The following is a 16,544-nucleotide window of genomic DNA, read 5'->3' on the forward strand; positions in this document are numbered from 1 at the left end:
TTTTCTGACTCTCTGACCTTTCTGAATAATCTGCAATAATAATGTGCAGTCGTTTTTTTCTCTCCAAGAACATGCAATAAACAAACCACGTATGTACAATCACAGTATTTATTATTCTTTTCTGGGTTTTTGGGGTTTATTCATTGTTTTTTCTGTCCAGTTCTTGTACATGTGTGTCTGACAGTGCTGTATGTGATGGAGATGTCAATTTCCCTGCAGGAACCTCCCACAGGGATCAATAAAGTTGTCCATCTATCCATCTGTTATTATTTTTGATTAGTGATGATGTGATCTGATGTTGAAGGTCTCTGTCCTGGTATTTGACCATGAATTAAATCTCTATAGTTTAAATATAGTGATCACCTGACAGCACCTGTAACCTATAACCAATCATCAGAGACATCAGTGGTCAGCCAGAAACAATCCTTCACAATAAAAACACCGCAGTCACTCTGGAAGGGCTTTTATTTTGAAAGGGAATCATTGTTAGTGTTTCAATACGACGATGAATACATGAAAATATCTCACCACTGATTGGTTTATGGCTTTGGGTCTACTGATCTGATTCATTGATCTGATTGTAAATCTTCAGTTTCATAATCGTTGACACAGACGAAAGTTCTCACACATGAAGAGAAATAAAAAACAAACTAAATATTAAAACAGAAGCTGAAGGAAGAAGAACTCAGTCAAGGAATCGTTCAGTCATTATTAACGTGAGGAGAATTCACTTCTTCTTCTCTTGTTCTGCAGAGGTTTGAACGTTGACTCAAACTAAACAGGTCTGGTCCTTTAACCGTCAATAAAACTAATAAGAAGCTGAAATTTAAAACTTTTTTTTTTTTTTCTGAGGACAGTCGGCGAGCAGCTCGTACCAAACTTCAGACACTGAGGTCGAATTTAAAAAGTCAATTTGTAAAAACAAAGTTAAATTAAATAAATAAGTTAAAGGTTGAAATGTGGCGGCTTAAACAACACAAAACAAAATAAACTGATTCTCTGCAGCTTTAAGAGCTCAGGGAGGACTACGATTCCCAGAGTGCATTGCTGCAAGAACCAGGAAGTCAGATCTGATTCTAGATCTGTTCACACACTGACGACAGGTGATCTCAGGTGTGTTGGATCATAGAGGAAACATGTGGTCCAAGTATCTGAACCTGAATTCTGTCTGCTGGACCACAATCCCCAGAATCCCCAGGTCTCTGATCTTTATCTTTGTTTATTTCCTGTTAATCTGAGGCCTTTATCTCTGAGTTGAAAACATTTAGATTTTATGATCTCAGATCCAGAGTGAAGCTCCACAGACACAAAGACGACACCCAAACATCTTCAAACGTGGAATCACAAGATGAAATGAATGAGACGATGAGACGTCAAAGACCTGATCATAAAACATCGACTGCCTGAAATAAATATGAAGGAACATGATGTGAAACAAAGAGCTTCAGATAAAACTCTGGTTCAAAGCTCAGTGATGAACTTAAAGGCCTCAGAGTTCAGAGATGAAGACCAGAGTGACCGAGTAAAAATCTGAAATTTAAATTTAACTTTCCTGATCAGGAAGACATCGTCTCCATCTGTCAGTGGACTTCTGCATCGCCGCATAAAACCTGATAATCAGCTAACGTTAGTTTTTAGGCTAACTAATGCTAATGCTAAGTGATCTGGAATAAACCCCACGGATCAGTGTGATTAGAAACATTTGTGCTTTGGTCCGTTGATGGTTCTTCATTAAATGTTGGTTGAAAAGAATCAAAACAAACCTACTAACATGCTAATGTGCTAACATGCTAACATTAGCTCTCAGGAGAGCTGAAGGTGCTGATCCAGCAGGTGGGAAGCTAAACTATTCGCTAACCATTTCTAACTGAGCATGCTCACTAAAAGGCTGGTCTGGACGTAGCCGTGGTAACGAGGAGGGCGGGGCTTCAGAACTCAACCTTGCAGGCCGGGAAGGTCTCCTCCTGCATGGCCACGGTGCTGTTGCTGCCCAGCACGGTGACAGACAGCTGCCTCTGCCGCTCCAGCGTCTCCTGGTACCACTCGTGCATTGCCAGCGAATCAAAAGTGGGGATCAGAGTTACCTGGAGGTGCATCAGGAAACGGACCAATCAGAGAAGAGACAATAAGAAGGTCAGGAGAAGATGAAGCTGGTTTCACAAACCTGGACGTCCGGCCAGCTGCTCTTCCCGTCCAGCAGAGCATCCAGGATGCTCCTCATCGACGCCTCTTTCATCGGATCATTTCCGCTGACAATGTAGTAGGAGGACCGGAGGCGTCTGAAGAAGTCCAGGTCCACGGTGGAGGAGGAGCTGCTGGACGGCAGGTAGGCCAGGTCCAGGTAGACGGCAGAACCCTCAGAACTTGCAGCTCTGGAACCTGCTGGAAGAGAGTAGTGATCAAAGGTTTCCCTCCAATGAACTGATGAAATGATCTAAAGGTAACGGACCAGTCCCAACACAGAACCAGGATCCTCATGTACAAGGACTTCTAAAACGTGGAGCACGCTCAGATCCAGAGGCACATTTCCTTTGTTCATCCCAATCAATGTGGAACTGAGTGCACATGTTGTACCTGACCCCTCCCTGGCCACGCCCCCTTTTAAATATGCAAATTATATTTAAATTGACCCTCCACCTGAGAGTCCCCTCTCTGCGCGATCAGAAAATGAAAACATAAGAATGAGTAAGACGGAAAAAAAGAACTTCACAGAAAGAGAACTGGAGACACTGCTCACTGGAGTGGAGACAGACATGTCCTCTTTGACAGCTGTCCTCTACTGGAGTGGAGACAGACATGTCCTCTTTGACAGCTGTCCTCCACGGGAGTGGAGACAGACATGTCCTCTTCTACAGCTGTCCTCCACGGGAGTGGAGACAGACATGTCCTCTTTGACAGCTGTCCTCTACTGGAGTGGAGACAGACATGTCCTCTTTGACAGCTGTCCTCCACGTCCCACCATGTTGGTTAATGAAGCATCACATCTGATCTGATCATTGATGAATGAACATGTTTCATCATGTGATGGTTCTTTTATATCAGTGTGTGTCCAGTCCATAGCTCTGATACATTCAGGGAACTGACCTGTCCAGATGCATTGTGGGTATTTGATCTACCTGGCTGACATGAGGATAACTCCGCCCCACACGGCTGGCATGGCTCTGCTCAGGGTCGACCGGTCAGACTAATAGTTTTCACATTGATGACAGTTTCCCAGCATCATCACCTCTAAGTGTCTCCAGAGGACCAACAGCTGTAGAAGCCAGCGTAGCCAGACATGACGTTGGTGAAGGAACGGACAAGTTCATGGTCATTTCACTCTTGATTCATCTGAACTTTTCCACAAACGAGTACGTACGGAACGTTTTTGTGCACACGCAACCTTCGTACATGAGGCCCCTGGTCTGTTCTTGTTCACAAACTCTTACAAAATAAATAACCGCATCACATCTAAAACAGAGACTAATTAATTTAAAAGTCGACTGTCAGAATTAGTTTGGTAATCATTTCTGTTTTAGGGTCAAATATGATCAGGTTAAAACCTGAGAGCGTCTGGATTGGTTCAGGTCCCTGATGCGGTTCTGGTCTAAGCCTACCTGAGGACAGAGCTCTTGCAGTCCCAATCCTGGATCCACCAAGTGAACTTCGAGATGACGGTTTGGTGTCGAGGCTGGCAGCCATCTTGAGAGACCCCGTGGAGCTGCCGGCCTTCGACTTCCCGTTCAGAGCGATGCTTCCAGATGACACCTTCTGCAACAGACCCGGTTTCTTGGTCCTGGAAGCAGAGATCTTCAGGTTCTTGTCAGCCTCTGTGTCGGCCATACACGCTCCAGGCTGGGGGGGTAAAGGGGGCAGATCTTTGACCGGGGCAGGTGGCGGGTCGTGGGAGGAGAGTTGGCCCGTCCTGTGTGTGAAGTAAGAACTTGGGTGGTCTTGTGGGTGACTGGGCGGGAAGAGGCTGCTGGACTCATCATCAGAGTCCATGTCAGCAGTGATGGACGGACAGTCCTCCGTACCAGGGGGGACATCGGAGTCTGTGGCTGTCGGGGGGGAGTCGCTGACGGATGTTGGAGGAGTTTCCTGGCTGTAGGTTGAAGGGCAGTCGCTGCTGCTCTGGTCCTGGGAGTGGTTGTTGTTGATGGAGGGGTCCGGTGAGGTTCTGGTGGTCAAACCCGGGCTCACATGCTGCTGGTGGTTCTCTGGGGTCCTGGGGTGCTGGAACTCACAGGGGGACACCAGGCAAAGATCAACATCATGTGGGACGTCTGGGGCGAGTTCTGACATTGTGTGGATGTCTGATCCGTTATGGGACGACCCCAGAGGTTGGACCGTCCCCGTGATGGACCCCGTCTCACCAACATGTCCGTTGGAGTAGACTTTAGGTGAAGTAGGTGGCAACACCTGCTCTAAAGAAACCGAGAGTGATTCATCGACTTCAGTAGAGTGAGGTGAGCCGACCTCAGCCGGCATGGAGGTGACGGTGGTGGAGGAGTCCGGCATCACGTCCTTCAAGGGACTCAGGGTCAGGAGGCTGGACGGTTTATCCTGTGAGGACATGGAGTTTTCCTGGCCTTCCTTCAGAGAACTAAGCTCTGAGGTTCTACAGGAACCTCCCTGGACGTAGTCCTCAAAGCCCAAACTGGACCCTCTGGCCTCAAGGCTGCTGTCGTCACCCAGACCCCGGACATCGTCCTCTGGTGACTGATGGAAAGGCGTATGTCCGGCGCTGTTTGGGGCAGAATCTGCAGGAGAGACCAGCTCCATAGTCTTTTCCTCTGAACTGACATCCGGTCCATTCTTCAGAGATCCCTTGGCCGTCTGGAACGCAGTCGGAGTAAGGTCAAAGTTCACCGTCAGGTCGACCTTTGGTGTTCTGGTGAGTGGTGAGGAGGCGGTGACCATGTCCTCGTTCCTCTCTGGACTCTCTGTGGTTGAGGTCTTTGTGTTCTGACTTCTGTTCCCATTGTCGTCTTCCAATCGTAGCTTCTGAGCGTGATGAGAATCACTTCCGACCTCCTTCTGGTTTCCCTCCTTTGATCCCAACTTTCCTTTCGTCCCTTTGCTCAAAGTGTCTTTCTTTGTTAGAGTCCCGTCCTTCTTTAGAGGCTTTCCTGAAGCTTTCCTTTGGTCTGAGCTTCCTGTAGAAGCTCCACTCGTCATCTTCTTCATCTCTCTAACTGCCGGCTTCACAGCTTTCTTCTCCTCTGTTTTTATATCCCTCTTTACGTCTTTCTTTGGTTCAGGCTTAAGTTCTTTCTTTGGCTTTGTATTCACAATTTCCTTCTTCACAGCTTCTTTCTTCTTCTCTTCATTTTCTTCCTTCTTTGCAGCAGCAGTGACCTTCTCATCCTTCTTCTTCACCTCCTTCTTTTCTTCTTTTGACACGTCTTTCTTTGGAATCAGCTTTTCAGCAGGTTTTGTCGTCTTTGATTTCATTTCAGCTTCCTTGGTCTTGGGCTTTTCTTCAGCGGTCTTTTTTTCTTTTGGTAAAGTGTCACCAGCTACCTTAGACTTTGTTTTGGTCTCTAGTTTTTTGACATCAACCCGTCCAGGTTTTTCTTTCTGCAAGGCACTACTGGGTCTGAGGTCCCTGGACTGGGACTTAAGGCTTTCCCGGCTCTCTGCGTGTTTTAGTTGCTTCTCTGTTTTGGAGTTTTCGAGGTCCTTCAAACACACAGTTGGATGTTTGAGGAACTCCAGATGTTTGAGTTTTTCAAGTCCATCCAGGATTTTGGTCTGTGGAGTGCACCCTGGGAACAGGACCCGGATGATCTTCTCCTGAGGGCTGGAAGGATGCCAGACCAGCAAAGCACAAATGGAGACGAGACAAGGCAGCGGCAGGTCCGAGCCAGTCACATTAGAGCTGTTTGGCCAAATCTGCATCAAAGCTTCGAGTTCTTTGCTGCCACCAACAGGATTCAGCGTGTACAGCTCCAGACGGCCCACTCCCATCTTTTGAAACAGGATGACTGGTTCTATGATGGGTCCACTGGGTCGGGTCAGAGGTTCTGGTTTGATTGCCAGTCTTTGTAAGAGCTGCAGAGTGAGCGCTGCTTGGTCACAGCTCCGCAGCTTGCTGGGATCCGCCGGGATGGACCCGAGTCTGTCTGGAGCATTGAGGAAGACCACGCCGACCTCCGGCGAGATGAGGTTCTTCATCCAGTCCTCTTCGGTCTGAGCTCCAGATGACTCCTCGTCCTGCTCTGCGACCTTCCTCAGCAGCAGACTGTTCATCCCTGGCAGGTTGTCCACGCCAACGTGGGTCATGAGCATCGAGTCGATCCTGTCCAAATGTCGGACCAGTTTCCAGAAGCAGGAGCGGGTGTCGGACCCGCCATTCACCAGGATGTTGAACCCGTTCACAGCAAAGAAGGCAGAGTCCCCCCTCCCGCCGGGGAAGATGTAGCAGCAGGGCCGAGACAGTTTCAGGAAGCCCACGGTACTGGGGGGCTCCAGGAGGTCGAAGGGCGACTCTGGCTCCAGAGACTCGGAGAGGTACTCTGTGAACTCCTGCAGACCCTCCATTTCAGGGAGGACCAGGGGAGGGTTGATCCGGATCTTTATGAACTCCTGCAGGTTGTGTTTGTCCAGCACCGAATCCTTCCAAAGGCCAGAGTCTGGACAGCTGAGGGTGAGGCTGGACTTCACCGCCGGGTCTGCTGAGCTCAGCAGCTCTCCGACCTACAACACAGGAACCAGATCAGACAGAGTCCAGGTTTACCGTCAGGTCTTTAAAGACACGAGAGTGTTTCTACCTCCTCATCAGCAAACAAGTGCAGGAAGTCGTTGAGGGAGAAACAGCCTTTCTGCAACACGATGTCTCCACTGTCCTCCACGCACTGACCGGCCACGATCAGCAGCTTGTGTCGGGACGAGTCACAGATCAGACGCCGCACCTGAAACAGGAGCAAACTCTTCACAAACTCCTCTAACTCCTCTCTCCTCTCTACCTCCTCTCTCTCTACCTCCTCTCTCTCTAACTCCTCTCTACCTCCTCTCTCCTCTCTACCTCCTCTCTCTCCTCTCTACCTCCTCTAACTCCTCTCTCCTCTCTACCTCCTCTCTCTCTACCTCCTCTCTCTCTAACTCCTCTCTACCTCCTCTCTCCTCTCTACCTCCTCTCTCTCCTCTCTACCTCCTCTCTCTCTACCTCCTCTCTCTCTACCTCCTCTCTAACTCCTCTCTCCTCTCTAACTCCTCTCTAACTCCTCTCTCTCTAACTCCTCTCTACCTCCTCTCTAACTCCTCTCTCCTCTCTAACTCCTCTCTAACTCCTCTCTCTCTAACTCCTCTCTACCTCCTCTCTCCTCTCTAACTCCTCTCTAACTCCTCTCTAACTCCTCTCTAACTCCTCTCTCCTCTCTAACTCCTCTCTAACTCCTCTCTCTCTAACTCCTCTCTACCTCCTCTCTCCTCTCTAACTCCTCTCTAACTCCTCTCTACCTCCTCTCTCTCTACCTCCTCTCTCTCTAACTCCTCTCTAACTCCTCTCTCTCTCTAACTCCTCTCTCCTCTCTAACTCCTCTCTAACTCCTCTCTACCTCCTCTCTCTCTCTAACTCCTCTCTCCTCTCTCCTCTCTAACTCCTCTCTCCTCTCTCCTCTCTAACTCCTCTCTCTCTCTAACTCCTCTCTCCCTCCTCTCTACCTCCTCTCTAACTCCTCTCTCTAACTCCTCTCTACCTCCTCTCTACCTCCTCTCTCTCTACCTCCTCTCTCTCTAACCCTCCTCTCTAACTCCTCTCTCTCTAACTCCTCTCTACCTCCTCTCTCCTCTCTAACTCCTCTCTAACTCCTCTCTACCTCCTCTCTCTCTACCTCCTCTCTCTCTAACTCCTCTCTAACTCCTCTCTCTCTAACTCCTCTCTACCTCCTCTCTCCTCTCTAACTCCTCTCTCTCTCTAACTCCTCTCTACCTCCTCTCTCCTCTCTAACTCCTCTCTCTCTCTAACTCCTCTCTCCTCTCTCCTCTCTAACTCCTCTCTCTCTCTAACTCCTCTCTCCTCTCTAACTCCTCTCTCTCTCTAACTCCTCTCTCCCTCCTCTCTCCCTCCTCTCTACCTCCTCTCTAACTCCTCTCTCTAACTCCTCTCTACCTCCTCTCTCCTCTCTAACTCCTCTCTACCTCCTCTCTAACTCCTCTCTAACTCCTCTCTACCTCCTCTCTCCTCTCTAACTCCTCTCTACCTCCTCTCTAACTCCTCTCTCTCTCTACCTCCTCTCTCTCTCTAACTCCTCTCTCCTCTCTCCTCTCTACCTCCTCTCTCTCTCTAACTCCTCTCTAACTCCTCTCTCTCTCTACCTCCTCTCTCTCTCTAACTCCTCTCTCCTCTCTCCTCTCTAACTCCTCTCTCTCTCTAACTCCTCTCTAACTCCTCTCTAACTCCTCTCTAACTCCTCTCTCTCTACCTCCTCTCTCTCTCTAACTCCTCTCTAACTCCTCTCTAACTCCTCTCTAACTCCTCTCTAACTCCTCTCTAACTCCTCTCTCTCTCTAACTCCTCTCTCCTCTCTCCTCTCTAACTCCTCTCTCTCTCTAACTCCTCTCTAACTCCTCTCTCCTCTTTCCTCTCTCTCTCTAACTCCTCTCTCTCTCTCTAACTCCTCTCTAACTCCTCTCTAACTCCTCTCTCCTCTCTCTCTCTAACTCCTCTCTAACTCCTCTCTACCTCCTCTCTAACTCCTCTCTAACTCCTCTCTCTCTAACTCCTCTCTAACTCCTCTCTAACTCCTCTCTAACTCCTCTCTAACTCCTCTCTCTCTCTCTCTCTCTCTCTCTAACTCCTCTCTCTCTAACTCCTCTCTCCTCTCTAACTCCTCTCTCTCTCTAACTCCTCTCTCCTCTCTCCTCTCCTCTCTAACTCCTCTCTCCTCTCTCTCTCTAACTCCTCTCTCCTCTCTACCTCCTCTCTACCTCCTCTCTACCTCCTCTCTACCTCCTCTCTACCTCCTCTCTAACTCCTCTCTCCTCTCTACCTCCTCTCTACCTCCTCTCTCCTCTAACTCCTCTACCTCCTCTCTAACTCCTCTCTATTTCAAATTCAAATTCAAATTCAAAATGGTCTTTATTGGCATGAAAGTTTCTTAAAAAAACAATATTGCCAAAGCAAAGCATTAAAGTACAATACAATAAATCAAAGATATATACATTATGAACATTCTATTAGTTATATACAGTGTGTGTGTGTGTGTGTGCCTCGATCACTCACTGTCCCTCAGGGTGTGGCATGTTAACACATACTGGGCAGCAAGGTGTGCCGGCTCTCCTTCTCCGAGGAGTATTTTTAATTTGGAGAGGTCGTCCAGCTCTTTGAAACCTGGAACCAAAGAGCTGAACTTGTTCCAATAAATTTTTCTAGTGTCATTTAATTTTGTACATTGTAGGAGAAAGTGCATCTCCGTCTCAACCTCACCTGTCGAACAGTGACCACATTTTCTGTTTTCTTTTGGTTGCCATGATTTTTTGTGTCTTCCTGTTTGGATTGCCAGTTTGTGGTCACTGAGCCTGTCCTTGGTTAGGATCTGTCTCTGCTTTCTATCTCTGACAGTAGAGAGATATTCTGCTAATTCATAATCTCTTTTAAGGGCAAGATAACATTCCAATCTACTTTGGCTTCTAGTTGTTTCTTCCCAATGGTCCAGATAGCTTTCTTTACATTGTGCTATAATTTGATTTACCCTGATTACTTTTTGTAGAGCAGTGTTGTTGTGAGGCTGGTCAGACTGTGTCTGAGAGGGGGCAGTTAGCCTCAGTACCAACTGACATAGGGGACTCTTCTCTGGGCTCAGCTCTTGGGTTTGGAGGGCTTTGGAGTGGAGGGTGTCTCTGGGGCTGGATTTCAGGTGGTTAAAGAAGTTGAGCGTTCTCTTCTGAATGTTGATTATCAGTGGGTATCTGCCTAATTCTGCTCTACATGCATTTGTTGGTGTGTTTCTGTGTACGTGTAAAGTGTATCTGCAGAATAACTCCTCCTAACTCCTCTCTCCTCTCTACCTCCTCTCTACCTCCTCTCTAACTCCTCTCTAACTCCTCTCTCTCTAACTCCTCTCTACCTCCTCTCTAACTCCTCTCTAACTCCTCTCTACCTCCTCTCTCCTCTCTACCTCCTCTCTAACTCCTCTCTCCTCTCTACCTCCTCTCTAACTCCTCTCTAACTCCTCTCTAACTCCTCTCTCTCTAACTCCTCTCTCTCTACCTCCTCTCTAACTCCTCTCTAACTCCTCTCTACCTCCTCTCTAACTCCTCTCTCCTCTCTACCTCCTCTCTCCTCTCTAACTCCTCTCTAACTCCTCTCTAACTCCTCTCTCCTCTCTACCTCCTCTCTACCTCCTCTCTCTCTGATCACACGCTCAGAGCAACACAGAGAAACGCTGCAGCTCAACTCATGATGTTCACATGGAAAATCTGAATGAGTTCCGCAGATAATGAAGCTGTGTTGACGGAGGAACCAGGAAGTGATCTCAGATACACCAGCTGATCTGAGTGTTATCTGGATGTGTGAAGTCGTACTTCTGTTTTTATTCAGCCTCGTCTCTTACCTCTGAACAGACCAATCCATGAGCTGGATTCACCACAACCTGAGTGTCCAACACATCTCCACGGTGCTGCAGCGTCCTCTGGCCTGACAACAGACAGACAGACAGACAGACAGTCGGCTCATCAGAGAACAAACATCCTCCAGCTCTGAACCACACACTGACACCACGGCCACCAGATAAACAGGAAGTTCAATTCAATTCAATTCAATTCAATTTTATTTATATAGCGTCAATAACAATACAAATCGTCTCAAGACGCTTTACAAAAACCCGGCCTGAAACCCCCAGAGCAGCCTGAAGGAGACGGTGGCAGGAAAAACTCCCTTTAAACAGGAAGAAACCTCGAGCAGAACCAGAACCAGAACCAGAACCCAGCTCATATGGAGGGACCATCTGCCTAAGGCCAGCCGGGTACAGACAGAAGAAAGAGAGAAGAGAACAGCAAGATAAACATACATCTGTCATAGATACACATATCTGACTAAAGTGTACATGTGGAATCTTATGATACAAACTGATGATGTTACATGACAGTTTGAAAATGTAAGAGGAATCACAGGCAGGTTGGAGAATTGTTCATTCAGGTAGGAGTGGATAACTGCAGGATTCCATGAAGACTGGGCAGGCTGATGAGACCACGACAACAGATGTAGTATAGAGCTCCACGGGAAACACACCACTCCAGGCCAGAGATACTCACAAGAAGAGGGGGGAAGGGGGGGAAGAGGGGGGAAGGGGGGGAAGGGGGGGGGGAAGGGGGGTGGGACACACACAGCAGTAAACATTCTACATAGTAATAGCACAGAATTGTATGACTAGTAGTATATAGGAAATTAGAGGGCAAGAGCTCTGTGCCAGAGAAAAGAAAGTGGAGGATGCGAGAGAGGAGAGAGAAGAAAGAAGGAGGACATGTGTTTGGTGCATCGTCCCCCAGCAGCCTAGGCCTATAGCAGCATAACTAAGGGATGGTTTAGTCCAGCCCTAACTATAAGCCTGATCAAAAAGGAAAGTCTTAAGCCTGACCTTAAAAATAGAGAGCGTGTCTGCCTCCCGAACCCAAACTGGGAGCTGGTTCCATAGGAGAGGAGCCTGATAGCTGAAAGCTCTACCTCCCATTCTACTTTTTGAAATTCTAGGAACCACAAGTAGGCCTGCACTTTCAGACCGAAGTGATCTGTTGAGATGATATGGTACAATAAGGTCTTTAAGATACGATGGAGCTAGGCCTTTAAGGGCCTTGTATGTAAGGAGGAGGATTTTAAATTCTATTCTAGACTTTAAAGGGAGCCAGTGAAGAGAAGCTAAAACTGGAGTAATATGATCTCTCTTGCTAATTCCTGTCAATGCTCTTGCTGCGGCATTTTGAATCAACTGGAGGCTTTTTAAAGAGCTAAGTTGTGTTCAGAACATGAATGATAGGGGAGGAGCTATAAACAGACGCAGCAGTGACGTGGCTCATGTTCAGGTTAAGGTCAAAGGTCAAAACCTGAGGAAGCATTACGTCAACGAAGGTCCTCACAGGGACACAAAGACAGAGGGTGCATCTGAATACCCATACTAACGTACTGTTCAGTAGGCGAGACGCAGTACGTCACAGTAGTAGTACGTCCGGAATCTTAGTAGACATCGACTAGTAGGCGAAAAATCCCCGGATGGCCTACTACCTCCACAGTCTACAACGGTAGCTCACTACGCTATCCCACAATTCAGCGGGAGCCCGCTAAGCGTAGAAGAAGACGAGCCGCCGGAAAAATCAAATCAGACAAAATGGCTGAGACCGTTGTGACAGCTACAGCTACGACAACCCAAGTTTATAAATGTCAGTATATTAGGATAAATGTTGAGTTTAAAATGTTGGTTGTTTCAAAAACACTTCTCCGAGGTGGCTTTAAAATGTCGCGGCATCCGTCGGTGTGCGTCATATGTGTCGGCGTCACATGTAAACATCCGGGGTCAAAGGGCAGGCAAGATGGCTGCCCAGTACGTCCTTATTGTAGCCTACTACTCGCTCACATACATAAATAACGTACTAAACTGACGGTTGAGTAGAACGTGCTAACCGACGTTAGTATGGACTGACTATTCGGATGCAGCCAGAGTGTCTGTCCTCCTCTCCTTCAACATTGATCATCTCCCAGAATGCACTGCAGGACAGGAAGTGCTTCTTACCTGGGACTTGTTCTGACAGGAAGGCAGAGTGTCTCGACACAAAGAGCTTCAGCTGCTGATCCACGACGGAGACGTCCAGATCCACGGGCCACCGACGCACACCTGAAACAGACACACCTGGTTAACGAATCAGACACACCTGAAACAGACACACCTGGTTAACAAATCAGACACACCTGAAACAGACACACCTGAAACAGACACACCTGGTTAACGAATCAGACACACCTGAATCAGACACACCTGGTTAACGAATCAGACACACCTGGTTAACACCTGGTTAACACCTGGTTAACACCTGGTTAACGAATCAGACACACCTGGTTAACGAATCAAACACACCTGGTTAACACCTGGTTAACGAATCAAACACACCTGGTTAACGAATCAAACACACCTGGTTAACACCTGGTTAACGAATCAGACACACCTGAATCAGACACACCTGGTTAACACCTGGTTAACGAATCAAACACACCTGGTTAACACCTGGTTAACGAATCAGACACACCTGGTTAACGAATCAGACACACCTGGTTAACGAATCAAACCAGAATAATAATTTTGTGTTGATCGTTTTTTTTTTATTATTATTATTTTTTTTCTTTCTTCTATTATTTTTTGACCCTGGTTGTTTTAACTTACATTATTTTTAAACTGTAGCACTTTGAGATTGCTTTAAATGTAAAGTGCAATACAAATAAAATTGATTATTATTATTATTATTACTGACAGAGTGACACCTCTTCTGAGTTTCCTCCTATCTCTGTCAGATGGACAGTTTCCTCCTCAGCAGGAACAGGAAGTGGATCATGTGTAGTGACACCACTTCCTGTTTGTGTGTCCACAGCAGAGACACGATGTGCAACAAGATGTGGCAACGCAACCACAACTAGACAACAACTACAGCAACGCAATCACAACAAGACAACAACTACAGCAACGCAACCACAACTAGACAACAACTACAGCAAGGCTACAACAACTAAACAACAAAATACAGCAACGCAACCACAACTAGACAACAACTACAGCAACGCAACCACAACTAGACAACAACTACAGCAAGGCTACAACAACTAAACAACAAAATACAGCAACGCAACCACAACTAGACAACAACTACAGCAACGCAACCACAACTAGACAACAACTACAGCAACGCAACCACAACTAGACAACAACTACAGCAACGCAACCACAACTAGACAACAACTACAGCAAGGCTACAACAACTAAACAACAAAATACAGCAACGCAACAACAACTACAGCAACGCTACAACAACTACAGCAACGGAACCACAACTAGACAACAACTACAGCAACGCAACCACAACTAGACAACAACTACAGCAACGCAACCACAACTAGACAACAACTACAGCAACGCTACAACAACTACAGCAAGGCAACAACAAATAGACAACTACTACAGCAACGCAACAAGATACAACAAAAACAACCCACCAATAAGAGGCCACCACCAGCAGCAGCAGCAGCAGCAGCAGCAGTTGTTAACTTTAGCCCCAGGCTGCAGACGTCCCTTTTTCCTGCGGTTCTCTAATGCAACATGTGACGTTTCTGTTCCCTCAGACTGAAGACCACCTCACATTAGAAACACGTCAACTACTGTCAGCTCCTCGTGATAACTGAAGGGTTCTGGACCAGAAATGGGAAGAACAGGTCTCCACAAACAAACACCTAAGAACACGTCAGTGGACAATGGACTCGACCACAGTGATGTCCACATGGTTCTGGAACAGGAGACGCTCCAGATCCAGAACCAGATCTGAAGGACAGGAACTAATCAGAACCAGAAGGACAGGAACTAATCAGAACCAGATCTGGAGGACAGGAACTAATCAGAACCAGATCTGGAGGACAGGAACTAATCAGAACCAGATCTGGAGGACAGGAACTTATCAGAACCAGATCTGGAGGACAGGAACTAATCAGAACCAGATCTGGAGGACAGGAACTAATCAGAACCAGATCTGGAGGACAGGAACTAATCAGAACCAGATCTGAAGGACAGGAACTAATCAGAACCAGATCTGGAGGACAGGAACTAATCAGAACCAGATCTGGAGGACAGGAACTAATCAGAACCAGAAGGACAGGAACTAATCAGAACCAGATCTGGAGGACAGGAACTAATCAGAACCAGATCTGGAGGACAGGAACTAATCAGAACCAGATCTGGAGGACAGGAACTAATCAGAACCAGATCTGGAGGACAGGAACTAATCAGAACCAGATCTGGAGGACAGGAACTAATCAGAACCAGATCTGGAGGACAGGAACTAATCAGAACCAGATCTGGAGGACAGGAACTTATCAGAACCAGATCTGAAGGACAGGAACTAATCAGGACCAGATCTGGAGGACAGGAACTTATCAGAACCAGATCTGAAGGACAGGAACTAATCAGAACCAGATCTGGAGGACAGGAACTAATCAGAACCAGATCTGGAGGACAGGAACTAATCAGAACCAGATCTGGAGGACAGGAACTAATCAGAACCAGATCTGGAGGACAGGAACTAATCAGAACCAATCGAACGTTTCTTATCTGAACTTCACCACTGAGTTTAGTTTTCGTTTTATTTTGAAAATAAATTTCGTCAGAATGGTTGCTGGCGAAGTTCCGGTTGACAAACGGATCAATAAACTGATCGATTACCGACTCATGCGTCAAACATCTGCATCAGTTCACTTTCAGTTGTTTGCTGTTGACCAACTTTTACCTGAGGTCCACAAACATCTGTACAGGCAGAGGCAATGTTCAGCATCCGGTGGGATGGGTTTTCAAAATAAAACTGCAGCTTCGAATAACGGAACAGCCATTAAACTCTGAACAAAAAGTATTTTAAAGAAACTCGCCGTAAAGTAACAGTAAATTAACCAGAAAGAGCAACATTTAGATCTGATGGACCAAAAGGGACGGGTTGTCCGTAGTCTGAGTCCGGACAGGAAGTCCAGCGTGACGCGGGTCACGGGCTAAATTTAACCGGAGAGCAGCTGCTTCCCGGGGCGGAGGAACTCAGCAATAAACCGACATTCATGTGAATAAAACAATAAAAACACGTCAGAGAGATAAGCTAGCAGGCTAACCATGAAGGTTATTCACTTGCTTTTAACAAAAAGCAGAAGATTTAAACTTTTAGAAGCGAGTAGAAGTAGAAACCAGCGGCGGTTCTTCCCCCGAAGAAGAAACCAGCTCCTCGGGTTTTATTGTGAAGGGCCCCGCGGACTTCCCGCCCTGTGGACCGGCTGTAGCTCGGTTCTTGTGTCCCGGCTGACGCGGAACTTTCCCGGAACTCACCGGACTCAATCTGCCGCAGCAGCTGCTCCAGCAGACCCCCGGGACGCAGCGCTCCGACCACCACCAGCAACGAATAGTCCGCCGCCGCAGGCCCCGAGGAACCGGGAGGAGAAGAACCGGGACCGCCGCCCCACTCTGCCGCCATCATGGCATGGACCGTCCAGTGATGACGTCAGCCGTACCCTGGCGATAAGCCCCGCCCCACTGGCAGCAGAGGCGGGAATAGTTTTTAAATGGCACGGCAGTGGCCAATCAAAGAAGAGATCTAAACTCCCGACCAGTGAAAAGAGGATGGTGCCTTCAGGTGCTCCTCGGGAGAAAGTAGACATCTACTCATTTAATTACGTCGTTAGAATATTTAAAACTGTGTCCAGATCAGTAACACGGGAGACAGCAGTGTCAACAGCAACAGTGTCAACAGCAACAGTGTCAACAACAACAACAGTGTCAACAGCAACAGTGTCAACAGCAGTGTCAACAGCAGTGTCAACAACAACAGTGTCAACAGCA

General features: G+C 47.4%; 1 protein-coding gene across 2 annotated transcripts; it reads right to left on the reverse strand.

The window, feature by feature from the left end:
- Nucleotides 1-453: 453 nt before the first annotated feature.
- map1sa (microtubule-associated protein 1Sa) lies at nucleotides 454-16,507 on the reverse strand. 2 transcript variants are annotated; one of them, XM_084547823.1, is made up of 7 exons: nucleotides 16,035-16,507; nucleotides 12,708-12,809; nucleotides 10,539-10,621; nucleotides 6,756-6,896; nucleotides 3,597-6,681; nucleotides 2,165-2,379; nucleotides 454-2,084 (listed from the first exon to the last, which is right to left on the reverse strand). In XM_084547823.1, exons 1-7 carry the CDS (start codon nucleotides 16,180-16,182, stop codon nucleotides 1,929-1,931), a joined length of 3,930 nt encoding a protein of 1,309 aa, XP_084403949.1. In that variant the 5' UTR covers nucleotides 16,183-16,507; the 3' UTR covers nucleotides 454-1,928. The 2 variants fall into 2 exon arrangements, with proteins under 2 accessions (XP_084403949.1, XP_084403948.1); XM_084547822.1 differs by having other exon boundaries at nucleotides 2,165-2,382.
- Nucleotides 16,508-16,544: the final 37 nt, after the last annotated feature.

Source organism: Chelon labrosus (genome assembly GCF_963514085.1).
Source record: "Chelon labrosus genome assembly, chromosome: 7".
In the NCBI taxonomy this organism is placed as follows: Eukaryota; Metazoa; Chordata; class Actinopteri; order Mugiliformes; family Mugilidae; genus Chelon; species Chelon labrosus.

What these genes read in the sequence shown, in the direction of transcription:
- map1sa (XM_084547822.1), bottom strand. Translation starts at nt 16,182, where the DNA reads ATGATGGCGGCAGAGTGGGGCGGCGGTCCCGGTTCTTCTCCTCCCGGT. An exon ending in CCTGTCAGAACAAGTCCCAG is followed by an intron (nt 10,622 to 12,707) that starts GTAAGAAGCACT and finishes GTCTGTTGTCAG; the next exon opens with GCCAGAGGACGCTGCAGCAC. An exon ending in ATGGATTGGTCTGTTCAGAG is followed by an intron (nt 6,897 to 10,538) that starts GTAAGAGACGAG and finishes CTCCTGTTTCAG; the next exon opens with GTGCGGCGTCTGATCTGTGA.